General features: G+C 40.1%; 1 protein-coding gene across 1 annotated transcript in view; it reads right to left on the bottom strand.

The window, feature by feature from the left end:
* Window positions 1-27,936, bottom strand: part of DGKQ (diacylglycerol kinase theta) — an 89,376-nt gene that overhangs the window by 25,323 nt on the left and 36,117 nt on the right. Inside the window, exons 4-14 of the mRNA XM_069880383.1 lie at window positions 24,484-24,569; window positions 23,635-23,760; window positions 22,034-22,187; window positions 16,239-16,307; window positions 7,355-7,455; window positions 5,792-6,015; window positions 4,853-4,943; window positions 2,617-2,671; window positions 1,383-1,444; window positions 998-1,148; window positions 255-293 (exon numbers count right to left, since the gene is read on the bottom strand). Of these exons, the coding sequence (XP_069736484.1) occupies window positions 255-293; window positions 998-1,148; window positions 1,383-1,444; window positions 2,617-2,671; window positions 4,853-4,943; window positions 5,792-6,015; window positions 7,355-7,455; window positions 16,239-16,307; window positions 22,034-22,187; window positions 23,635-23,760; window positions 24,484-24,569 (1,158 nt within the window). The remainder of the gene's footprint in view (window positions 1-254; window positions 294-997; window positions 1,149-1,382; window positions 1,445-2,616; window positions 2,672-4,852; window positions 4,944-5,791; window positions 6,016-7,354; window positions 7,456-16,238; window positions 16,308-22,033; window positions 22,188-23,634; window positions 23,761-24,483; window positions 24,570-27,936) is intronic.

Here is a 27,936-nt window from a genome sequence, read left to right as displayed (position 1 = left end):
CTTCAAAACTCATTTTTACGCTGAAATACTACCACTTTCTGGTATATGAGGCATGAAGCGAACCTTTTAGTTTTTTTTTTTAAATAAGGTAACACTAATCTACTGCTCTTCATAAACACAACATGGTACATTTTATCTGAAGGGCTTTTTACTCAGGCAATAAGACTAACATATTCTGAGCTTAGAACCTCTAGTATTAGACCACAGTTTTGAAAATAGACGTTGTTAGCATGACAAATAATCTTAATGCTTACCTTGTGCTTGATAAACATGACTCACAGACACTACATTTGCTGCAAAGAGTAAAAATACAAACACATAAAACCTTGGGTACATTTAGAGTAAATATTTAAAATATTTTTAAAAGTTACATAAATATAAAAAAAAACATTAAAAGTTATACAAATACAGGGAGAACCTCCAGCTAACACTTTCCCTCTCATAAGTTTACTTTGCAAGTTAGAAAAACTAAATTGATTTTCACAAAAGGTGACTGTGAATTCTTTCTGGCATTTAAAGTTTAATTTGTCTTGAAGGTACATAAAAGACTAGGGGGGAAAAAGTTTAGTCTCCTGAAACAAAAAGCATGATGCATTCCTGACAGTGTTTTTAGAGCATGTTAGTTGAAAGAGTATGATGAAAAATCAATTGCACTTCTTTGAAAAAAGAAAAATAAATTCTTTACCCTGACTGCTTGTCTGCCTATGCACAAACAATGGTTCAATTCTAAAAAGTGATGCTTTTACACTAGAAGAATGGTGGCCACATTTAACTCAAGTAATGTGATAATAATTCTGTGAATAATGAGATGTCACATCTCTCATGCAACAATGAACATGTAAAAATGAATAAAAAAGCCTCCTATGAGAGTATAAAGTCGAGTGATTTTTCAAATAAGGTCAGAAAACATTAAGAAGAAAAATAATAGAAAGAAGCAATAGATGCTACTATATATTATTCTGTGCAGGTGAACATATCTCAAAATACTTTTACTTACTTTTGATAGTTAATTCATCCTTGAGAATATTTGTGTACTCTTCAGGGGAAAGCTGAGGTGGAAGGCCACCAACAAATAAATTTACTCGTACAATGGATTTACTGTCTTCCACAATGTAAAACCTGGTTTGATTCATCTGACGTATTGACGTCTACCAAAATAAATAAAAGTAAATGACGTGACATTTGGCAAAAAGATACCATGAAACAAGATCCCAAATAGTTCTAAACTTATCAACGAAGTCTTCTACATCTAGAGAAAATCACGCACAGAACTTGGCTTCCCTACAGATAAGCCAGCTGGGGGGGATAACCAAGCACTTTTTCTATAAGAAAGGGAACCCTACTTGCAATAAAAGAGGATCATGTTTCTTTTTCATATTTACCTTCCTTATGTCCTTGAGTCTGTTAAGAATCAGTTCCTGATTGTCCAAGACCATGCGCTGAACTAGAGAGAGCAAGAACGTTAATGAAGTGTCAAAGCGCTACAAGTTATTACCAGGCTCAATAAACAAATCAATACAAAAAATGTTAGAGAAAATCCACAACTCTGTGTACAACTAACATTAACACAACAGACCATGCAGACCTGAATGCTATTCAACAGGAAAAATATGTAGCTGCTCTGAACAGTCTCATTTTATTAAAAGTCCTTAAACACAACCCTCCTTTAAAAACAACGGAGGAATGGTTGAACACACTCAAAAGACAAGTGGTACTTCAGTAACAAGCTGTTTGACAGAAGACTTGAAGACTACATTCCCTGACCACCACAGTAATAACCAACTTCTGTATTTTATTAAAATATTAAAACAATCATAACAACTTCCAGCTAAAGTGAAGTTGTAAATGATGCTTTAAAACAGAGCACTGGAAACCAACGAAGTCAAGACACTCACAAAGCAACAATAACTTTATAAACCAACTTACTGATAACGCTCACAAAAAAAGCAATGTACCAGTCCTCTACGTGAACTACAGAGATATGTACTCAGGTGTGGCAAGGGCATCATCAGACTACTTCAGTGGCTTTATTTATGTCTTCATGCAGTCTTAGAAATAATGAAGTGCAAAGGGAAGTGAACTTGGAGAACACCAGTTCAGCTCCTGCAGGATCACAAACCTCTTGAATGATGCTAGCTAGGACTGTGTATTTCTGTACTTCACAATGCACATACGTACTCCTTGGACTACCTTAGGACTCAAATTTGCTTTTGTTTGGGGTGAAGTGTCAGGGAGAAAGACGAGAGAAGGAAGGGAGACAAACGAACTTCACAATTAATCTTTACTAAATAACTGCATTTATGAAAATTACATCAGTTAAAGACAGTTTCCCAAAACAGGGCTCTTTGCTGAAGTATCAACATCCGCCACAAATCACTAACAAACTTTTGTGTGATGATGAAAAAAGAGAAGGACGCATATTACCACATATTGCCACAGGACACATATTACCAAAAAGAATCAACATCACTTCTGATCAAGTATTTAAACATGACAGTGAAGCTTCATTTGTGAAGGCATTTACTGTAAAAATTTAAATGTGATTGTGTTAAAAGGGAGAAAAAGCCCTAGAAGATTAGCTACAGATGTGCCTTCATCCAACACTCTTTCACTTACCTTGCTTGCTGCCCATAAGAACTTCCACCAATTTGAAATTCTGGAGGGATTCCGTCTGCCAAAAGATGCAACATGTAAATGTAGTTTCTTAATGAACTACAATTTTGTTAATGTTTACATTAGAGTTGTGTTATACACTGCACACCCAGAGCATGGAAAACTTAACAATTTTAAAATAAACCAGAAGGTTCTTTCTCTAACCCACTCCTTCCAAGACAGGAACAATCTTCATTTTACACATTCAGCATTCCACATATGGTGACAAGCTCCCATTCCCTAAATTACACTGGCATCCTCTCAGCCCCAGGGCAAAGAAGCACCTGTAAAGTACATTTAACTGAACCTCCTTTCAGTGACCTGATAGGATTCATCCCAGGGTATTGAAAGAGCTGGTCAATGCCATCACAGGACCTCTCTCTATTTTTTTTCCAACAGCCTTGGGAGTCTGGAGAAGTCCCAGTGGATTGGAAGCTAGCAAATGTCCCCATTTTCAAGGAAGATAACGAGGATGACCCTGGTAATTACAGGCCTGTCAGTCTCACTTTAGTGCCTGGTAAAGTTATGGAGAAGGTTATTCTGGGAATTACTGAAAAATACATAAGAGACAATGCAGTCTGGCCAGAAGCTAGGCTATCACTGCCTTGATTTCCTTTTATGACAAGGTCACCCATCCAGCTGACCAAGGGAAGCCAGTAGATGTGGTTGCTGTGGATTTTAGTAGAGCTTTGAATACTTAATCTGACAGTATCCTTCTGGATAACCTGCCTAGCACATACTGAAGAGAAGTCCATATTATGCTGGGTGAGCAACTGGCTGATGGGTTGGGCTCAAAGGGTTATAGTAAATGGAGATACAATAGGCTGGTGTCCACTGGGGTTCCCCAGGGCTTAATTTTAGGACCAGTGCTCTTTAATGTTTTTTATAAATTATCTGGATGCAGGAATCAACTGCACATGAACTAATTCCACTAACAATAGTAAACTAGGGGGAGCTGTGGATTCTGTTGAGGGTAGAGTGGCTTTATGGAGTGATCTGGATAGACTAAAGAGCTGGGCAATCACCAGTCTTATGAAATTTAACAAGAGCAAGGGCCAGATTCTCCACCTGGTAAGGAGTAATTCTGCTTATATGGACAAACTAGAGAATAAAGGGTTGGAAGACAGCCCCATGGAAAGAGATCTGGAGGTTTGGGTTGATGGTAACCTGAATATGAGTCAACAGTGTACCGTGGCATCCAAAAGGGGCAACAGTGTCCTGGGGTGCATCAAGCAGACTACAGCTAGCCAGCTGAGGGAGGTGACTGTTCTACTCTACACTGGTGAGTCCCCACTGCAAGCACTGTAAGCAATTTTGGGCACACCTCACAAGGAGGACATCAAACTGTTAGAGTGTGTCCAGAGGAGGGCACCAAAGATGCTGAAAGGCCTATAGGGCGAGACTGAGGTGACCCGATTTGTTCAGCTTGGAGCATAGAAGGCTGAGAGGCGACCTCAACACAGTCTGCAACTCCGTCAAGGGGTGAATTGGAGGAGAAGGTGCTGATCTCTCTCTGGTGACCAGTGACAGGGTAAGGGAAATGGAATGAAGCTGCATCAGAGGAAGTTCAGGTTGGACATGAGGAGAAGGCTTTTCACCGAGAGGGTGGTCAGTCTCTGAAACAGATTCCGCAGAGGCAAGAAGCCTGTCAGAGGTCAAGGAGTGTCTGGACAATGCTCTTAATCACATGGTTTAGTTTCAGGTAGTCCTGCAAGAAGCAAGGAGTTTGGCTCAATGATCCTGATGGGTCTCTTCCAACCTTAGATATCGTATTTCCTTTGCAAAGCAGAGCAAAGAAGTTGGAGACAAGCGTGATCATCCTTAACTAATAATAACTGGTGATTACCAGTTTCCCAGCAAGGTAAGAATAGCAGTATAGTTACATACAGGTGTATCTTAAATATCTAAGGACATGAACAACCAGAAAACACACTGCATGCCAAGCATCATTGTGTTCATACAGTTAACTCTGTTTGAACCAGAAAGAATGATGGTAACTTCCAGTACAGACCAATTAAGTCTACCACCAAGACTGGAGATAGTTTTGAGGATCATATCAGCTGCAAGACATCATCTACCAAGCACTAAGATTCACATTAATCATGAACGGACTGATAATTTTTCTAGGGAGAAAAACATACACACTGCACTTCAGGGTCAGTCAGGTGGTATACAGACATGCTTATGACCTTTTGTTTACCTGCCTTCCAAGTAATGGAAGCACTTCTTTGATCACAGTCTGCGTAGTGCTATCCTTATTTACTCGAAGAGAAACGTATGCCGTTCCTACCCTAGAAAGAAAAGAAATACTTACTTTAGGAAAATAATTTGACCTATCCCGTGTGTATCTTTTTGATCTAAGTGTCAAATTCACTATGGGGGTAGGCAGATATTTGTCTTATGCTGAAGAAACTGTTCACTGAGGCTCACAGCAGATGCATTATTAGAGCCCAGCCCCAGGCAAGCAAAGACATTTATCTCAAGGAACCAGTCATAGAGTCATAGCACTGCAAATTAGTTCTTTTCCATACACAGAATTACCTGCAAGTGTTCTGTAAAATTTGGCAATGCAATTTTTCAAACAAACAAATATTTAAATTTTATCCCACTACTTTTAAGAAATGAATTGGTCACCAGCCATTTTTGTTTCCATTGCTAAATACGCTTAAAATGTACATATGTATACACACACACCAGTGGCAAGTGGAACAGATTTTTTTTCTTTATTTTTCTCCCTTATTCTCACATCAGAAGTTACACTGAATTATTTCTACTTAACACTTCATACAAAAAAACTGAAGCTTTCAGATGACATGTGTATGTAATCATTTCTTTACAGATGCAGCTAATGTAAAGTTGCATCTCCTTGGCCAAACACATGGTAACAGAACTGCATAAGTTGCACAGTATGTTCCGTACATGTAATGAAACTCTCAAGCACATTTCCAGGCACGGAAATGAATAATATGTATATTACTCATCAAGAAAAATAAACAGAAAAATCCTGAAGTACAGAAAAAGAAACTATATTCCCCTTTATACTTGCATGACTTCAGTGACTGAAACACACTGGACTTTGCTACACAGGACAAACGTAGCCAAGCAAGATAACCTTGTGATAAAGGAAGAAAACACTTACTTCAACCAGGCAGGATAAATCCTGATCACTTCCTTGTCCTTTGGTTTGGCTCTGATGATCCAAGCTTCAGGAATGGATTCTCGGAATACCGAGCCCAAGTTGCTGTCCTCTGCAGCATCATTCCTGTTGATAATATCATCAGACAGCAGCGCTTGCTGCGTAAAGGTCTGAAGCTCATACTCCTGCTGGTCATCATTTATGTAATATGCCCTCAAAGCAGCTTCCTAAAACACAAAAAGATAAATTAACATTTTTTTGAAAGTACACAGTTAATACCTGTACAGCCACAGACCTCTGTGAATACCTTACTTATGGAAACAACCTTTAATATGTTTTAAACACAAAGCAGCGTATAAATAGCAATAGCAAAAACCAAAACAAGAGTGAAGTTTCAAAAACAAATGTTAGTGGAAGATACAAAAAGAAAACTTGAAGTATTAATGGATTTGAACCCACCCCACATTATTTTTGTCAAATGATAGTAATTTTAACTCCACAGATCAAGCACAAAAATTCAGCACCAACAAAGCGACGCAGATTGCATGCAAAATTTACTTTTCAAGGAAAAAGGAGTTCATAAAGAGTCATAGCACTGCAAGTTAGTTTCTTTCCATACACAGAATTATCTGCAAGTATTTTGTAAAATTTGGCAACGTAATTTTTAAAATAAACCAATGTTTATATTTTATCCCATTATATTTGATTGTGCCCAACTCTGCATATTCAATCTCCTTGCACTCAGGAGATGATGAAAACTGATGAGTTTCTGAGCCACAAGGCTGCTCTGAACCCATGCCTCTGTGAAGAGCAAAGGTAAAGGCTGTCCTTGCAACATGCAAGTAGTCTCAGGAAGTTTACATCTGGCCCATGCCTGCACCACCTCTAACGCAGACACTGCAGTGAATACAGCCCACTTATGAGAACTGGCATTAATCTGCCCTGGTATTATAAGCAGCGGCCTGATAAAATGTGCTTAAAAGGCAAGTAGCGCTCCTAAATAAAGGTGTTTTCAGCACTGTACATGGTGTTCCTTGAAGATCTTTGCCAGGCAGAATACTACAAACGAATTTCAAAACACCTGTTGATTTTGAGCATAATATCAAGATAAAAATCTTAGTGAGCTGTAGGTTTAAACTGTGAAAATTCTGATCTAATAAATTTTCCAGACTCCTCAGCCAAGTCCTCTTTAAGCGAGTCCTCACCTTGCTCAATTCTACTGTGGACCATACCACACTTGCTCTGGGCTTCATTTCTACACAGTCTGGGGTCTCTGTCCAGCCCAGTAAATTAAGATCTGTACAGGACATTTCATTTAGTACTGAGTTATGCCTCTACCCCAGATGGAACATTGGAAAAGCCATGGAGTGACCACTATATGATCAATAATTCATTACTTTTGCAGCCAAGGAGTGGATGACATGCCTCAGTCTTCAAAGCTGATTAAGTGCAATAGCAGTGGCTGTAGAGGATAAATGTCAAACCACTAAATACTACAGAAGAGGACGAAGATCTAAGGAACTGATTGTCTAGCATTGCTCACATCAGTAAAATCATGTATCTTACCACAACTTCTTCATTTTTTGCAATCCTTGGAACTGAAATCAGTCGAAACTGATTGCGTTTCACTGCATCATTGCCATCAAATATCTTTAATGTTTGTTTACCTGAATGAAAACAATTATTATATTTCAATAACACACTCTTCAAATCAAAAAGCCACCTGAATAGGACGCATACCATATAACTATTAAAAACCTGCTTTTAAAGCCTTGAACGGTCTCTTCCTCACAAGCTTTGAGGCTGATTCTTCATTTTTGTTTTGTTACTATTTAAAACAAGGGTAGAGTCTCGAAAGAAAGCACTATGAGGACTTCAAGTAATCATATTTTCATCCAGTTTTGATCAACTGTTTTTATATAACAATTGCGCTTATGTTACCACTTCTCCATCCTAACCATTCAAGAATGCATTTATTGTTGGTGGGTTCAACAACATGAAAACCAAGATCAATTGCCATCACTTTCAGAACAGCCCCCAGAGCACTGTCAGTTCTGACAGCATCATTCTAAATAAAGTCCTTAAAGTCCCTGGTTAACTGCACAGACAACAGAAGACTCCATAACCCTCGAAGAAAAATTGTGTTACCTTAATTCTCATTACCTTTATTCCTCTTTATTTTGAGATGCAACAGCTACAATTTAGATTCCTTTTTCAATTTATACTTGTCCACTTATTAAGGCCTTTCTTGGTTAATGATTCCACTGGGCATGGCACGATGTGTGCACAAGGACATTCTCGATAGGTAATATGAAGATCTAATTGCACTGCAAAGCAGTCACCAGTACAGCCTCCCATACCACTCCAAATGCATCTTAGCCTCTCCTGGGACAAAAATGCCTATGTGGGGCACTTCTGCAGCAGCACTTCCTCTTAAAGAAGAAGAAAAATGAGTGGCATCACTCCAGGAACAACCATTCCCAATACAAGATTTGGACAGTAATTCAGTATTGAGCTTTGCTCTTCTTTTGCATTTATGAAATCACTACAAATTGCACAGGAGCAGAAAAATTTTCTATGTTGAGCTCTTAAGGACAGAGCAGGGCTGAAGGTCCATCCCACATATACCCACGTACAAAAGCCTGTTAGCCAAGAGTATGAGGAAAGCTCTGGCAGCCTTCCCTGGAAACGGGCGCCTCTCTGAAGTGCCTGGACACAGCATGGGGCACAGCCAGGAGGAGCTGCGTGCCATGCACGGCTGCAACTCGCTGGGGTCATGGAGAGCTGGTGTGACAGCTCACAGAGCCGGTGAGCTGCCGTGGATGGACACAGACTGACAAAGTACAGGGGAGGAGGGGGACTTTCTGTGAGGCCCTCCAGTGTAAGAGCAGTGGGGTCGCGTCGAGCTCTGCCTCGGGATGGGTGAGGAGACACAAGAGCTTATGGCTTAAGCGGAGGGCAGACCAGCGGGTGGGCACATGATGGCTGCCTGTTACAAACAGCTGAATCGTGAAGTAGTAGATGAAGCAGGTGATGCCTTCTTCCAACAGCTGCAAGAAACCTCACATTTGCAGGCCCTCGTCCTCGTGGAGGACTTGAGCTGTTGCCATACCTGCTGGAGGGACAAGACAGCCAAGCATGAGCAATCCAGGAGGTTTCTGGAATGTGTCTATGACAACAGCCTGAGATAAGTGATGAGAAGATCTGATATCTGATAAGAAGAGATGTTCTACTGGACCTGATCCTGACAAACAGGGGAGAACTCGTTGGGGATGTAAAGGCTGCAGTGACCATGAGATGGTACTAATGGGAGAGTGTAAAGGTCAGTAGACAAAAGGCAAGTGGCACAAACTAACACACAAGAAATTATGTTTAAAACTAAGTAAAAAAATTCTTTACTGTGAGACTGCAACAGGTTGTCCAGAAACGATTGTGAAGTCTCCATCCTTGGAGACCCTCAAAATCAGGCTGGATAACCCTGAAGAAACTGCTCTAATTGACCCTGCTTGAGCAGGGGATTGGCCTAGGTAGCCTCCATACTGCCTCCCAATTTCAGACATGCTGTGATTCTATGTAGGGAAGCCTGTACACGGGATGGTTGTTCAAAGAAAGAGAGAAACAAACAGAATAAGTAACATCATAGAATCATAGATTTGTTTGAGAAGGAAGCTCATCTAGCCCCCTGCCATGGACAGGGACATCTTTCACTATATCAGGTGGGTCAAAGCCCAGTCCAGCCTTCCAGTGACGAGAGCATCCACAACTTCTTTGAGGAACCTGTTCCAGTGTCTCCCCACACTTACCATAAAAAAAAACCTAAAAAAATCTTTCTTAAGTACAATCTAAATCTACCCTTTTTCAGTTTAAAACCACTGCCCCTTGAAATGTCACTGGAGGCCTCTCTAAAAGGTCTCTTTTCATCTTACTAATAAGCCCCCTTGAAGTATTGGAAGGCTGCAATAAAGTTACCTGAGCTGGCTTAGACACTTTCTGGCTCTGTAAAGGCTGCAGTCTGAAAGACCTGACAAAAAGCCCCAACTGGAGCATCTTTTTTGGAGAACTGTCAGGAGGTGAGTTGCTGAGCTCTCTGCTGATGTTGTAGCCCTCTTGGAGACTTCTGTTTTTTCATCAGTGAACCAGTGCCTTGTCCCAGGACCCTGGCTTGTCTTTGGCCTAATCCTCTGGAAAAGGGAAGGTGTTGGTCCTTTCTGGATCTGACTGTGAGTTGGCACTAGCCATCTTCCATCTGTCTGAAGAAGAAAAAGCTCTTAAAGTGGGGACCTGTTCTGTGCTAAAATTGTGCGCCTTTGGAATTGTGTGCCCACCTTCGATTCACAGTTGGGAAGTCTGATCCAGCTGTCTTTTAAGAGGGAGAAATTAAAGTCTATGCAGAACTCTACTTCCTCTTAGAATTTCACAGAGTAGAATCACAGAACGGTTTGCACTGGAAAGGACCTTCAAAGCTCATCTAGTCCAACTCCCCTGCAGTGAGCAGGGAACGTTCAACCAGATCAGCTTCTTCAGAGCCCTGTCAAGCCTGACCTTTAATGCCTCCAGGGATGGGTCACCTGCCACCTCTTTGGGCAACCTACTCCGGTGTTCCACCACCCTCTTGTAAAAAGTATCTTCCTTGTATCTAGTCTGAGTCTCCCCTCTTTTAGTTTAAAACCATTGCCCCTTGTCCTATTGGTACTGTCTCTGCTAAAAAGTCAGTTCCCATCTCTCTCAGAAGCCCCCTTTAAGAACTGAAATAAGGTCTTGCCAGAGCCTTGTCTTCTCCAGGTTCAACGATCACAACTTTCTTCACAGAAGGGGTGCTCCAGCCCTCTGATCTTTTTTATGACTCTTCTCTGGACCCCTCCAACAGGTACATGCCTTTCCTGTGCTGAAGACTCCAGAGCTGGATGCAGTATTCCAGGTGGGATCTCACCGGAAAGAGTAGAGGGGCAAAGTCATGTTCCTCACCTTGTTGGCCACAGTTCTTTTAATGCAGCCCACAATACGATGGGCCTTCTGGACTGTGAGTACATATTACCAGCTCATGTCCGGCCTTTCCAGTAATTCAAGAGCAAGGGCTGCTCTTAATCCTTTCATCCCCCATCCTGTTTTGATACTGGGGAGGCCCCAACAGAAGTGCAGGACCTTGCACTTGGCCTTGTTGAATCCCATGAAGTTCACATGGACCCATTCCTGAAGCTTGTCCAGTTCCCTTGGGAAAATCAGCAGCACCACTCAGCTTGATGTAATTTACAAAACTTGCTGAGGGTGCATTCAATCCCATTGTGTATGTCATTGATGAATATAATAAATGGCACTGCTCCCAGTACACACCCTTGAATGACACTATTTGTTGGTGGTCTCCCCTTGGACAGTGATGTGAGAGCACAAAGGGTTTAAAAGGAAGCAAAAACCCAAAATCCTACACTAAAGTCACACTGAAGAAGCTAAACTTACTGTCTTTCTAAACTACTAAACTTTCTATCTACAACATGATAGATCTTTGAGCTTCTAGTTTTGCAGGTTTACTTCTGGCTCCTGTCAAGAATGAAATTCGGAAGCACAGTTCTGATTTCTTCTTTCTTATGTGACTATTCCTCAAGTACTTGTTTGAGACTAGCTACACAAAGCCTTTTACAACATCTGTTTAAGTAAAATAACCACACAATCTCCACATGCAAATGGAAAATAAATTATTCTACTGCAGAAGCAAGCATTAGGACTTTTCAAGTATTCTTTTTAACATGAAAAGTAATATTACCAGTTGGATTTGACTTTTCAGTTTTCCAGTTATCACCTTAGAGGTTGTGTCTGCTGTCATTTCTTTTTGGTTACAAAATAAGGAACACTGAAATATCGTCAACTCTCACTTCTAAAGTATACTTGCCACTGCATTGAGACTACAGCACATGTCCATTCCTTTAAAGCCTGCCAGATAAAATGTCAGAAAAAGTGAAATTATTTTAGAAACTGATTTCTGTCAGATTGATCTCCATGGTGACTTTAGCACAGACAAATTTTAACCATAGGACACCCTGTGTAAAGAGCAACCTTCTTTTTGGCTAACACAACTTGAGAAAACACCGCACATACTGGTTACTGACAGCACAACCTATGTTCTGAGTCTGAACTTTTGTAACATTATCAAAATCTCTACTGTTTTCTCAAGCAGTTTAGAGGGTAGACAATCATCTGAGAACAAAAACATTCATCCATGTTTTAGTATTTGTTTCATTCAGACTACCTTGGTAGTCTGCTCTTCTGAGATCCTAGCTGGCCTAAAAGAATCCCTAGCAATTTTAACTGGGGATTTTTTTTATGAGGTTTCCACTAATTAAGACCAGCCAAATGTTGAAAAAAGTTGGCTTGCTTCTTGAAGGAGGATTTTAGGTCTACAGACTAGTCGTAATGTCCTAAACTCGAGTACGTTCCTTAGGTAAATACACAGTATGCTCAGTCCTGCCTTCCTTAAGGTAATCTGCCCAAACATCTTACAAAACAAGCTCAATTTATCAGTGAAAAATCTTGTTTAACTTTGTCACTGTCCTCCTCACAGGGATCACTTTTACTGCGACTTGATGAAAGATGGCTTTCTTACACGTGAGCTTCTGGAGGCACATTAGCAAAGAAGAAACAGCTACCTATTTGACTACAACTAATCATCCAGAAAAACACTTCCGAACTAATCCAAGCATACATCCACAACATGAAAGTTACGAGGTGTCTAATACCAGTCTAACTGGTCTAACTAGCCTTGAAAAGAAGCTCAACTACAATCACTTTTAATGTTAAATAAAGCTTTCTTTGTCCTGTTCCAGTTCTTAAATACTTGAAAACAATTCAGTTACAGAAGTGAAGGCTACTTAGTATAAAAAGATCTCACTAAAATGCAGCAGATGCACTTATCAAATTTTACTATTTAAAGGAGTTAAGGCTTGTTTTACAATACTGACGCTTCACTGCCAGATGTCTTTTATCCTTTCCTGTTGGATCAGACTACACAGTTTCAGGACTTTCTTCTGAAGAGCACATTGGGGTTTCCTTCTCATCATGGGATACCAAGCTGATGAAAACCTGTTCTTCATGCTTATGCTTTTCAAGCGGAAAAAAACTACATAAAGATCCACTTTAGGCATAATATATCAAACTATGGAATTTGATTTCAGAAGGTAAGATACTAAGCTTTCCTGGGAAATGGATAAACTGTCACTGAAAAGCGGAAAGTTCACATCCTTTAACTTCCAAATCCCCACAGACAGGACACAGCTGCTGAAAAAACTGACGTGTGGCTTGTGACAGAGACAGGAAAATTATGCAGTCCTGAATGTTTCTGACACTGAAGAAAGCTAAAGACTATACCAAACATATGGGTAGAATGTACTATTTAAAAACAAAATTATAGCAACACTGCTTACCAAGAACCATTCTACCCAACAAAAATTTGCTATCCACATGCTTTCTGCTCTCTTTCTCTAATCACTGATACATCAAAATACACCTGTGTTTATATCCATTCTCCCATACTGATAGGCACTTCTTCATCCTTCTCCTCCAGGTTGGCTTTCAGAATTTTTCCATGCACCTGCCATATGTTTCACTGCTTGATCTGGTTTCACCTGCTTTTCCCTTTATCTTTAGGGCTCCAAATCCATTTAAATAAAGTTTCAGACGAACATGTGACGTGCTCAGTTATCTCTAAGTGGTTTTAGCAGAGTACAAAGTGGTTTTATCATCCTTTTTCATGAAAACTGAATATTTTCGTAAGTAACTTTAGAAGAAAAGTCCCTTGAATCCACACATGCTGTCTTTGTTCCTGAAAACAGTTTGTACCTGCTTAAGGAATTACTGACTGGCAAAAGAAGGGCCATGGAAGCACATGCTGCAAAAAGTATGTTTGCTGACAGCATCGCAGCCCCCCTTCCTCTCCTCAATCATATTAATCTAAAGCCTTAGATATCTTTAATATCTTTATACCTTTAATATCTTTATCAATCATCTGGATGAGGGAGCTGAGTGCTCCCTCAGGCAGTTTGCAGATAACACCAAGTTTTGCAGGAGTGTTGATCTTCTCTAGGGCAGGAAGGCTCTGCAGAAGAACCTGGACAGTCTGGATCGATGGGCTGAGACCAACATGAGATTCAATAAGGCCAAGCGCTGGGTCCTGTACTTCAGTCACAACAACCCCATGCAACACTACAGGCCTGGGGAAGAGTGGCTGGAAAGCAGAAAAGGACCTGGAGCTGTTGCGTTGACAGCTGACTGAACATAAGCCAGCAGTGTACCCAGGTGGCCAAGAAGGCCAATGGCATCTTGGCTTGTATCATCAAATAGTATGGCCAGCAGGACTAGGAAAAGGATCACCCCACTCTACTCAGCAGTGGTGAAGCCACACCTTAAATCCTGTGCTCAGTTTCAGGCCCCCCACTACAAGAAAGACATTGAGGTCCGGGAGCGTGCCCAGAGAAGGGCAGCAGAGCTGGGGATGGGTCAGGAGAACAAGTGTTAAGGCAAGTAGCTGAGGCAAGTGGGGTTGTTTACCCTGGAGAAGAGAAGGCTGAGGGGAGACCTTATTACTCTCTACAGCTTCCTGAAAGGAGGTTGTAGCGAGGTAGGTGTTGGTCTATTCTCTCAAGTGATAGGACAAGAGGAAATGGCCTCAAGTTTCACTAGGGGAGACTTAGATTGGATATTAGAAAAAAATTATTTATCTAAAGAATGGTCAAGCATTGGAACAGGCTGCCCAAGGAAGCAGTGGAGTCTCCTTCTCTGAAGGTGTTCAAAAGAAAGCACTTTAAGACATAGTTTAGTAAGCACAGTGGCGTCGGGCATACATTTGGAATGGGTGACCTTAGAGGTCTTTTCCAACCTTAATGACTATGTGACAGATGTACTGAGTCAACACACAGAAGCTAATGAACAGCTCATTCTTGACCCGTATAGTACAAATGGTATTGTCTGGAGACAGGTGATAGGTGATCCGGCACATTATAATTGTGCCTCTCTCATGTTGGAATGAGAGAATCATAGGAATGGTTGGATTCGATGACCTGGTGGGTCTCTTCCAACCTGGTTATTCTATGATTCTATGTTTATGACGCACCATATATGGAGAAAAACAATGACTGGCATGTGAACCCCAATAACTTTGTGAGAGAAACTGTCAGTGAGGCTATGCCCTGCCCTGATGCAAGAGCCCCAGCCCCACGGGCGGGGGTTGGCACCCATCAGTTGAATCTGCAGGAGAAGCTCTGTGGGTCGCCTCACCAACAAAGGACAACTGTGGTGTTGGGCTTCAAGAGGTGCATGGGAAGACCACTCTGATATTGTACAAGAGTTGGTAGGGAAGTGTATGTACTGAAGTGTATGCACTGCCCCAAATTTTCTTATCTTTTTTCCTTCTTTTGGGGAGGCTGTTTGAAGCTCAGTGTCCAGTAGTAGTCCTTCGACCAATCCAGTTGAAATAACTTGTTCCATAATTTCTTCTCTTTGACAGTCATGAGCAAGGGAAATAGCCTTAGTTGGTGAAGTATAGAAGTCCTGGCACTCGATCGGTTATGTCACTTAAAACACTCAAAAAAGTTAAAGTTCCTTAGATAAACAACAGTTAGTCAGAGCCTGGCCCCATAATAACGGAGTGTGGTGGATCAAAACTTAACAGTCATTGAGAGACACCACTTCAAATTTTAAGAAGTGAAATAAAAGCATTCTTGAGATCACTTCCATAAATGAGTGAATTATTTCTGAGCCAGATATTTTAAAAATTCAAACAGCATTTGCACTATTATCGTGTAAGAGATTTAGGCAAAAAAAATACCATATTTATTTGAAATGTTGGGGTTTACAACAAACCATGCAGCTACATTAAGTAGCCAGCATCATGTTTTTCGAGTTGCCAATACCAATATAGGGGTTGAGATACTCCTAAAATGGAGTTGGCTTCATCTTCTGAAAAGTAAGAGTTTGGCTAACACCGATGCCAGAAAACTCCACACATGTAAGAAGCTATATAAGAAGCAATCAGCCCGGCTCAATCCTGATGCACAGGAATTCAAGCACTTATAGTGCAACATGCCTGAATTAAGAAAAGTAATTCTTCTGGTGTCCTCACTAAGATTTGGTTCCAGCTATTCAAAAAATGCTTTGAAAAGACATGTCTTTTAAATGGGTTGCTTATCCACAGATTGTTAAGGTGCCATCTTTCTTCAATCACCAACTTGAGAGGAATGATCTGTTTGTCAGGGTAATGAACAGATTATCCTTTACACCAAACTAGTGATAAGATATTTCTAAGAGCCTGAATAAATGTGTTGGATCAAAACTTTGGACCTCAAATTGATACCTAGCATTAGAAAATTAGCCATTTAATATTTTTTCATAAAGTAATGCAAGTTAAGATTATGTAAATAAAGATTGGAATGGGTGACTATTCACCACTTACTGAAATTCTGCTTACTTGAATCTGTTGAAATTTGGACATCTTTTGCTGATCCCTGTGTCAACCCATCAACATCATCATCTTCATCTGTGAAAACAGAAACATTTTAAGAGAGGATTCTTGTTAATTTGAACTAGGAGAACCAAAGAAGTCTTTGTCAATTAAGGATGATTTCCATCAAAGAACCTAGAACAACATAACCTAGTCAGAAAAGCACACTTTTTTCTTCTTACGATAACAACCCATACTATAAAAATAGCACTAGAAGACCAAACCTGCATTGACATGTAACTACAGTAAAGGCATATCTGATGTCCTCCTACTTTTAGACTTAACATTGCAACTACTGCATTTCATCTTGTACTCAAGCAGCGATGTTTGCTTATGACTGAGGTATATATGGTTTCCATTAAGTTTTAAATCCCCAAATTAGTTCAGGAATTGCAGTAACACCTTTCTAGTCAGAGGTATGGGTATTATATAAAGAATTTCAATAACTGCAAAATAGCTTTGCTGACATCGAAAAAGAAAGAAATTACTGCACTCCAGAAGAGGACTTGACAGCAGCTCATCAGTCTTACTAGCAGCTAGGAGCTAATACATCAGATCACAATTCAGCCTGTAAAATCACACATAAAATACTTAAAAAATATTAAAATAAAAGCTATCAAAACTTACATTTGCTTCTGTGAGGATAACATCCTGACTGCATTCTCATTCCTAACATGCAGTTTCCTTACAGGAGGACCACTGCAAATGCAAATGTTCAACTTTTCTCCTCTAAGGGATGCAGTAGCATGCAATATAAACGTAACTCAGTATGTAGCTCATGTAATGGTGTTCATAGAGTCACAGAATAGCATCACTAGGTTGGAAAAGAACTTTGAGATCATCAAGTCCAACTGTACTTCTCCACTACTACATCCAAAGTGCTAAGCGCTTCATCTACCGGTCTTTTAAATACCACCAGGGATGGTGACTCCCTGGGCAGCTGTTCCAGTGCTTGATAATCCTTTTAGTGAAGAGAATTTTCCTAATATCCGATCTGAACCTCCCCTGGTGCAGCTTGAGGCCGTTTCTTCTCATCCTATCACCTATCTCTTGGGCAAAGAGATCAACACCCACCTGTCTACAACTTCCTTTCAGGCAGTTGTAGACAGTGACAAATCCTCCCCTCAGCCTCCTTTTCTCCAGGCTAAACAACCCCAGTTCCCTCATTCGCTCCCCATAAGACTTATTCTCCAGCCCCTTCACCAGCTCTGCGGCCCTTCTCTGAATGCACTCCAGGACCTCAATGCCTTCCTTGTAGTGAGGGGACCAAAACTGAACACAGCATTTGAGGTGCAGCCTCACTAGTGTCATAGAGTCATAGAGTCATAGAATAACCAGGTTGGAAGAGACCCACCGGATCATCGAGTCCAACCATTCCTATCAAACACTAAACCATGCCCCTCAGCACCTCGTCCACTTGTGCCTTAAACACCTCCAGGGAAGGTGAATCCACCACCTCCCTGGGCAGCCTGTTCCAGTGCCCAATGACCCTTTCTGTGAAAAATTTTTTCCTAATGTCCAGCCTAAACCTCCCCTGGTGGAGCTTGAGGCCATTCCCTCTTGTCCTGTCCCCTGTCACTTGGGAGAAGAGGCCAGCACCCTCCTCTCTACAATCTCCTTTCAGGTAGTTATAGAGAGCAATGAGGTCTCCCCTCAGCCTCCTCTTCTCCAGGCTAAACAACCCCAGCTCTCTCAGCCGCTCCTCGTAAGGCCTGTTCTCCAGCCCTTTCACCAGCTTTGTTGCTCTTCTCTGGACTCGCTCCAGAGCCTCAACATCCTTCTTGTGGTGAGGGGCCCAGAACTGAACACAGTATTCGAGAAGCGGTCTCACCAGTGCCGAGTACAGAGGGAGAATAACCTCCCTGGACCTGCTGGTTACACCGTTTCTGATACAAGCCAAGATGCCAAGATGGAGTGTGTGTATAGCAACAGGTCTGCTTGAATGGAGAATTTTATTTAGGAAATGTTTCTGCCTACGGAGATTATGTAGCTCATTTAAAGACATCATGTTCATAACTGTTCTCTTTCTTACAAATAAGGGTGAGACATTTAAATAGCTTTAGAATATAATATGCTTTGCATGTGGCTCAACTTTGAACTTTTGAGTCACCAAATGCATATGACTGATTTTCAAAAAATGGATTAGAATGAAATAGGGGAAGTATGCAAAATTCTGTACAGCAAAAATATTGATCTAAGTCTAATCTTCTTAGCATCAGTATTAAAACTCACACTGTCTTCAGTGCAAGTGGAATTTAGATCAATATTGGTGATTGTTTTGGAACAAAGAGACAAAATGAACATGAGCAAGTCACTGGGAAGAGATTATATTCACCTCAGCATTCCAGAGGAACACAGAGATATAGCAGCTGTGGTGTAAAGCCTCTCTTGCAGGACTCCTTGTTTTCTGCGATTTGGAAGGAAGTACGTGGGATGCTTTTTTTTAATGGGACTAGGGAAAGTCTTAGGCTTTTAAAAATCTCTTGCTTTATAGCATTTACTGTCTGAGCCACTGAGAAATACTTCTTAGTTTGGATGAAGTGTTCATAGGAAACAGAAAAAAATATCTCCAAATGTCCACAGAGGCAGAATCACTTCCCTGCTCCTGCTGACCACGCTGCTTAAGATACAAGCATTCATACTCCCATCAACTGAAGCTCATAGTTGCTCTTGATTGGTATGCCGACAAAGCTCCCACAAGCTAAGCTGGGCAACACTTCTATAATAATCATGCCTTGGAGTTGAGGGAGAAAGCAGAAAACCAAAGCACAAAACAAAAGAGAGAAAAGTAAAATAAACCCAGTAAAGATAGATGCTCAGAGCAAAGAGGTACTAAGGAAGTCAGAACCCTAATGCAGGAAAACCTTCCAAAAAGCAGAATCACAGCATGTCAAGAGTACTGGGCAGAAGTCCTAAACTGGAGACCAGGTAATTTGCTGAATATTTGGGTAATGATTCAACTGACTATAATAGAGGCCAACAACGTTTCTGGGTTGGGGTTCTTAAAACACAGAAGGAGGGCTGAAATACTTTCCTTGTTATAGTCGACAAACAAATTAAGTTTCAAATTGGAGATAAATTTAGACAACATGGTGTTGAAACACCCTGAAATAAATGGAAGCTGAATGCCTTCTCCAATTTCACTTCAGACAAAAGTAAATTAAAAAAGAATAAGCAAATACAACAATAAGAAAGAATTCCGGATTGCTCTGAAGGCTCCCCTTTTTCTGAATTTGGATGTGAAGAAGCCAACACCTTTATTTTATCACTTTTTCTCCCTCAGGCTAGACAGGAGGGAAATCTACACTAACAGCATCTTGAAACTGTTCCAATGGAGTTCAATGACTTCTGAAACATGCTAAGACAAGAGTCAGTTGGATTAAGGGGAGGTAACTCTCTACCACTGCTTTCCGTGGTAGCCCAAGAGTTTTGAAAAAGCATTTTAAGCACAGACATGTTCACTGAATGCTGGCCATGAAGCTTAGCACTTACTCAGTGGCAAATGCTAATCTGGAAAAATACTACCCAGGAGGTCAACCACAAAGTCATCTGGCACTGCCCAACAATCAGCTTGAGAAGAACTCTGCCTGCAGCAGTTAACTACTTGACTCAACTGAGGTGATCGAGGACACTTCCTTGGAATCCCAGATCAGCCTTTTCACAGTCTTCTGAGTGATGTCCTCAGTCAGCTGTGGCTACAGAAGAGCACCCTCTGTGCATGCCACGGTGTAAGGACATGACCCACAGAAGTGAGGACAGAAGTGCTAGTTATCCACCAACAAAGCTGAAATGCTCCATGATCCCTGGAAATATCCCTAACATGCATGCAATCTTTAATGAGATCTGCTAACTAGAGCCAAAACCTCCTTGTGGAAAAGAGGCAGCAACCCCCATAGCAGCTGTCCTGAGCTGCTACGTGCTCAGAAGAGCTTCAAACACATCCTGGAGAGTGTCAAGGAGCTGCCGGACCAATGACACGTCTTGGTAAGTTTCAGCAGATGCTAAGATCTAGTGGAATTTTTGAAAGAAAATGAAGGTCTGTTCTGTGAACATGACTAACAAAGACTACCAGGCCAGAGCACTGAGCTCTCTTGATGCAGGATGATGAGAAAACTAGTTTAGGGCAATTCCAAGCTCTGTCTTTAAGGAAAAATCTGGGCAGACTGGAAGATAAGTTTTGTGATGGTAATCAGTGCCTTCGTCAGGGAACTGCAGACAGCTGATGTCCAGCAGATGACTGTGAACAGCAAAATTAGAGCAATGGGTCTTAAAGTAAGCCTTAACAGGATGTGAAAACAAGGAGCCACACATGAAGGCGTCAGACTTGGACCTTAACATCAGGCACCTGGGGGGCTAAGGAAAACCAGAACAAAACACCTTATGCACGGCAGGTGCCACATCACAACTATTATACTGCTTGTCTCATGCTGAGCCACAACTTGTTTTCCATTACGTAAAATAATGAAGAGACTAGAAAGTGCAACTACAACCTTTGATTCTTTACCTTAAGGTGCTCAATCTTCATTTTTTCACTTAGAGGTGTTTTAAAAATTAAAAAAGGAAAAAGTTTAAGCCTGACATATAACAAGAACACACCACTGTTTAAAACACAAACATAGTTAACATCAGAAAAGTCACACCCAAAAAGGTTATTTAAAATTTCTGTGATTAACTTCTTTAAATAATAATGTAACTTTATCTTCCCTTAAGCCTTTAGGACGCTTGTAGAATACCTAACAATAGACCTAAATCAAGATTCACAGTGAGTCTTCTAGGAAAACAAGCTCATCCAGATCGCTATTTGTAGTATTTCTTGTGCTGGAAGCATTAAAAACTCCATGACTTTCAAGTCTGTGTTGTACTTCACCTTCCTCCACCAACAAGCAAACTCATTTTCCAAGAAACTCAGCTCACTGAAAACAACATTCCAAACAACAAAAGCAACATAATGCCCTCTCCCGCTTTTATAGCTGTCTTCTGTATATATGCATTATGCAGACCCAGGGTCAGACAGCTTACACAGTAGCAGGACTCCTGTTATAGCTTCTGTACATTTTAACACCTGGCTCCTGCTAGTGACCAGCTGTGTTCACCAAAACCAAACCTACTTGTTCAAAGCATAAAATTCAAGAACAACCTGTCAGATTGAGAAATGTGCAGTTGCAAACATCTAACTCCCACAAACATGTATTTTGCCTATCTTTTATTTGCTTTCCTATTGCATTCAGGCACCAAATGCGAGGCTTTACAAGAATAGAATAATCAAAATGCAAATTAGAAAATACTTGTTCCTAAAGAGCTGTTGAACAAACATACGCTCTAGGTGGCAGCAGAACATTACCCTGCTGATTTTCTTTCAGCACAGAAATCTTAAAAGGGCAGATGCTTAATCAAAGAGGCAAATAAAAGTATCTGCATACATCTGATATATCTGTATATCTGCAAAATAAAAACTAACTTGTATATCAGCAAATGTTTGTAGGCATGGTAACACTAATCCGCTAAGCAATTTTTTTATTTTAATATTTCACTTTCTGCATACTTACTATTTAAAGAACAGCTTTCTAATTGCCCTGCACCAGAAAACAGATGTTTTGGCATTTTGTACATACCCTGCATTTTAAAATCTCAATCTTGTCCCAGAAATAGCAAGGAGTTATAGCATTACCACAAAGGCCAGTGAAAATCAGCAATCATATGAATTACAACACTATGTTAAACATGCTCATTAATTAGTTGTGTTCAACTCTCAAAGTTTTTACCTGCTTCTGTCTGCAAGTTTTCTGATATTCGAAAACAATGCAGTTTGCTGAAGTTGCGAGAAAATAATTGCACACAGCTTGGAGGAAGAATCATATTCCTCAATCTCCCAAAAGTACATTCCCGTGTGACAATTACGTAGCATGCAGCATGAGCCTACAAACAGAAGCATCAATTAAGAACTCAGTGAGACGCAAAGAAAGCAGATTTATTTATAGTAAAATATGTATAGGAATTACAAAACTCAGGCTAGATACATACAGACCTTTTGTAAATCACTTTCATGAAATGAGTGACTCCTTTTTCACCCTAGATTTTCATTTGTTCCATTCATTTTTTTGTATAGTCTTAAAGAAGTTGTAACATGTGAACAAAGTTTTGGTCTGAAACCCTGCATCTTCCATTCTATATGGCAGTTTACTGGGGAAAGTGGGAAAGGTAGGCAGGTTACACTCAATAGCTCAAATACAACAATATCTACCTACAGAGCTGTACCTGCTTGCAGATGCAGAGAGAACACTTCTTGGAGTTTTATCCCAGAACATGACAGGCAACTTTCTGCCTTTATAATTCTGTGAGATCTGCCATTATTAAAAACTTCTGTACAAGTGTCCATGCAGCATGTCATGTTTATTACCCTACTCTCAAAGACAACCCCTCCCACCTCAGAGGGAAATTATGAATCAGATTACAAATACAAAACACTCAATATTTTTTTTAAATTAAATTATTCAAATCATACCCGAAATACTGCATAACCTCAAGAGTTTCATTTTAGAATATTATTACACAGAGTACTTCATCTTCCATTAAGTGGAAAATTAATGATTTTTACACACACTTCTCAGTTCCTACCCCATCTTGTGCTACTTCGCGCTTTCATCATCTTTCAACTAAGAGGTAGCATTAAGTGAATAGACCAACTGTTATCTGCATAAAGGACTGTGTATCAGTATGTGGACAGCTGTGGCTTTCATGAGGATTACTGAAGGGTATCAATGCGTTGAAAAGGACTTAAACATGCATTGTGTGAACGGAAAAACACAGAAACCAATATTGACAGTGTAAAAGAAAAAAACAACCACACAGGTTGAGACCTGTTCCACACTGAAAGAGGAATAAGCATATTTGAATGGTAAGTGTTTGACTTTGCAGAATTCATGTGATTTTAAAGAAATTCTGACTTCAAACAGGAAAAGTAACTGCAGGCTTCTAAGTGGAAATCTATAATGATTAGATCCTGTTAAGTTTTAATTCCATTTGATTTACATAAAGTTGAATGATGATTTTGAGCATTGCTCATTTTAATGACTTAACAAGCGATATAAAAAAATCTGAATTTCCATCTAACTCATAACATCAGAAAAGTCACATCTAAAGGGGCTATTTAAAAGGTTGTGATTAACTTCCACTAATAACACAATTTTATCTTAACTTGTAAAGATCTATAAGTAAGAGTATACATTAACTGCACTTATAAAGTGCATATAGAATATATTTATAAAGTGTACAAATAAAGTACATTCATTTATAAGGAGTGCTTAAATAAGCGTGTGCATATCCATATAAGGTTCTCAGAAATATATGCAGCAGCACAACATACCAGGATGCCGCACCATTCACATCTCATGCCAGACAGCACCTCAGAAGAGCCACAGGTTTTTTTGCAAACTTCACAACGAGCACTTGAAGAAAGGTTTCCCTCCCTCCAGTGGTGGTCATAAGTATCCTGGGGGAAAACATCGCAACTTAGTGTAACATGAAACAGATACAGAAGCATTTTTTGCCTAACTTTAAAATCAACAATTCAAACCGCTCTGAAGAAACAGCAATACGGACTAGGACATTGTTTTCTTACTATAGATATGAACACGCACAATCTTATATTTCACCAGAAGTTGTTTATCAAACTTAAAAAAAATGTATCATATAGTGTTTTTTCTTCACAGTCCACCAAAACAAATATTCTTTAAAAAAAAAAGAATTCCTGAGAGGTCAGTACTATGCATGTTTTTTACAGTGAGAAGCTGGGCTATCTTGCCTCAGACAGACTGCAGGAAGCCTTAGGAACCTGATAATGGGATGCAATCCAGGCAACAGCTCAACATATAGAGGAATAAGTTCCATGCCAGATTCTGTGACACAAATTTTTAGATAAGATGCTTGATTTTTAATTTTTTTTTCTTCTTTTTAATTAGGATGTTGTATACACGGAACAGACTTTACAGCACAGCTTCAATAAACATTGTGAATACGTCAGAAATTAAGTTCATCTCACTATCTGCGATACATTCTCATGCCACACCTTTCCTTTAGCTACCAAGAAGCAATAGAAGTGCTTTGATAACTGGTAACACGAAAGAGAAGGCCAAGACTCTTCCCCCTCCTCTTGCCCATATTTTCACACCAAAAATGCATGACCACTTTCTGCTGCAGTGGCACCCGCACTTACGTGATCCTGGTGCCCATCCTGGTGACACTGCCGGCAGTCACTGCAAGCAAACAGGATACATTCTGTGTGCACATGTAGCTCACAAACTAAAAGCATGAAAACAAGAAAACTTCTTTAAGCTGGAAACCCCTGGGTTTTCTGAGCTCCTCCCTACCCCCCTCCATCCCTCCTTCATTAAATTTTCACACTGTATATTCTTTCCTTCATGGTCTTTTCTGTTCAGCGGATACAGGCAATTAAAAAAGGTTTTTCATCACCATTGTTCTGTGTGTTATTTCATTTCCTTTGTGTTAAACTGATGCAGCAAGTATATCAAAAGGCTGAGCTAATTTTGTTCACGTGTACTTGCCATATTTCCTCCAATACAGCAAGTTAAATTTGCAGCAACTGTTTGGCTTACCGCAGCTTTGTCTCAGAGTTTCACAGGAACTACTGTCTACTCCAATATAATCATGACTGAAGTCTACATTGATTTAATCAAGTAAGAAAAAAGAAAAAGCACTGAACATTACAATCATTAACAGAAAGAGAGACGGATCTCCTTCAGCATCAAATACCAGCAAGTGTTGAGTGCAAAGTAACAGTCTTTTTGAAGCAATACTCATTTCCCTTTACAAATCCTTTTCTAAATCGAACAGAGAAAGCTGGCATTTCACAAGTGGATTCAAAACGGCAGACGCTATTCTGCTGGACAGCCCTCCTCTCTGTCCCTGTAGCCGCTGCCAGAAGCACAAGGAAATAAGATACAAGGTGCATTCAAGTCCCCAGCCCGCAAAGCAGGGAGCACAGCTGCCAAAACAGCAGCAAGGTAGTAACATGCCTCTCCTGTCTGCAGCAGGGAGCCCCATCTCACTCATGGTCCTGTGGGAGAAGTGGCAGAGGTAGAACCAGTCACCGACCCCTGTGACACACCTGCACTGGCATGAACTCACTTTGGTGTTCAAAGTGATAGAACACACACTGATACCCGAACACACAAAACGATTGCAGGACATCATTCTCGGGGAGGTTGCAATAGGTACGTTTTACACAGGAAATAAATCCTTTTTAAGGTAAGATGATACTCAATGTATTCAATTTTAAACCTTACCACAATAAGCTAGCCTGCTGATCTCAATGAATATTTGTCCAAGCTATGTCTGCATATGGTAAATCATCATTTCATAGCCAGGAAAAGAAAAATAATTTCTTTTCAGCAAACTCTCCCAAGTCTTAACATTGCCTTCCAAAATACCTGTTAAATACCATAGCCAGAAGAAGTTCTAGAGAAACCTACAAAGATTCAGGCAAGTTTGGTTTTGGATAAATTACCTTCATTATTCAAAAGCTGACTGGAAATATCAGTCCTGGGAGAAAAAGAAATCCACAAATAAAAACACCATCTAAAATGCTATGCTGCCACGATCAGTCATTATAAAACAATACAACTAAAAGATCTCAATACCTAGCTTTATTACTGCAAGAGTCAGGAAGGTTCTCTGCAGACTTCATGGATATAGGCAGATCTAGTTGCTTTTTAAAGACTTGTGTGTACAAGTACTCTGGAGAGGTATCTGCTTTTTCATCGAGTTAATGAAAGTAAGAGGCAAGCGCCAAATTCTTCCCTTTTTTTTTTCCTGTTCTGCTCAAACAGGTTATTGCTGCAAGCACATCAAAAATCTGAAGACTAACCTGAAGGTTAGAAGCTGGCAACTGCACATCAGTGAGATTATCTGAAAGTATCTTGGAAACACTATTAAATTACATAGACAGTAACACCTTATTTTGAAATTACTCTCTGGGCTCTAGAAAAGCCCATCAGCACTTACACTGTCTTGTTCCGACCCTGCTGAAGACCATGATCTACCATGACATCAAAGCAAAGATTAACTTGGCTTATTGCGTTAATAACAAGCTTTTTTGTACAGCTCCCCATACTGTGTGTCTTCACTGAGCTCACAAAGTTTTATATGAAGTGTGACATGTTCCAGCCTCCTCTCATATTTTTCTGCATTCATAGATGTAACAGGAATATTTTACAGTTTTGCCAATTCAGCTACCAGGCAAACTAGATGCCTTAACTCACACCCTCAGCAATGGTGAAAGTTCCAGCAGACCAAATCAAAGCTTCAAGGAATTAAAGAAAGCATTGAGTATTTTATTGTTAATTCTGCTAACACTGATGCACACTGCCCCTTGATACACTTTGCAAGAACACAGAGCAGGTTTTTCCTTTGGTTTAATTCACATCTGCTGCTTCTAGCACCAACCCCAACTCAGAACTAATAAGAAGGTGTGCATGTGAAGAGCAGGAGTGTCACACGAGTTAAATCCTTAAGACAGCTATCCCATTAATAGGAAAATAATTTAGTATATAAAGATCAAGTCAAATCTAAGGGCCCACAAAAAGAAGTTTCATCTCTATCAGCTCTTCAATAATCTACACAATTCTTTAACGCATAACGGAATGATGGTTTTCTGTTTAAGCTTATCATGACAGTGCTATGAATTCTTCTGTAATTGCCAAAACCCCAAGTTGGTTAATTTCATATATGTGAACTTGGCAGAACAGCCTTCGAAATATTAACTGCCTCCTTCCCCAGTAAGTTTGCTGCTCCCGTCTGATGCTTAACAAGAAACTTTTGTGGAAGATCCAATTGTAAAAAAAATGTTCGGCTTACTCCCTTTCCCCCTTTTTTTTCTCCTCACCGCCCTTCTTCTTGGAAAGAAAATGCAAAGCAACTCTCACTATCATGAGTCCAGGTCCAATTGTTACCAGTGAATTCCACAGAAAAAATAGCTATCCAAACTAATCAGTAGTTGTTAGCAGAATTTGGAGTCCCAAATATTATCACCTCTGCCAATAAAGTGTATGTAACTATCTCACCAGGGGCTGGAATACATGTGTGTTCATTTCTGAGAACAGACACTCCACCATGCACCCATGGCATTTAGTACTTGTCTGAAAATTCTCACTTTCCTTTCAAGAAAATTTATTTTAGTCTAAGACATGAAAAGTCCAAAATAAGTTATTAAAATTACTTTGAAAGTACATCTACTGAGGTCAATCATCCGCTTGGAAGAAGTAACTTCATCTTAACCCTTTTTTCTATCATAATTTGGCAAAGATTCCTGGAAAAGTTCTTCAAATTTCAGTATCAGAAAAGAACATCTCACACTACTAAAATAGTCATGAGAAGCAAGCGAAAATGGAAAAAGTTCAACACCTCCACCTGGATTTAAAAGCTCTACAGCTAGGATAGCTGGCCTTTAAAACAAACTCTGAAAAAAATTTCTAAGAGTAAAGGAAGAAATTTGTACATTTCAGGAACTTCAACTGCCGTTTTTAAGCGACATTTTGTAAAAGTGTCAGAGAACAAGTTGTTGACTTATTGGTATGCAGAAAATGGGATAGCAAATGAGTCACACCACACAAAACAAGAAAACTATTTAATCTATGCAAGGAACACAATT

Source organism: Phaenicophaeus curvirostris, chromosome Z (assembly GCF_032191515.1).
Source record: "Phaenicophaeus curvirostris isolate KB17595 chromosome Z, BPBGC_Pcur_1.0, whole genome shotgun sequence".
Lineage (NCBI taxonomy): Eukaryota > Metazoa > Chordata > Aves > Cuculiformes > Cuculidae > Phaenicophaeus > Phaenicophaeus curvirostris.
This window is presented reverse-complemented; position numbering and strand designations above follow the sequence as displayed.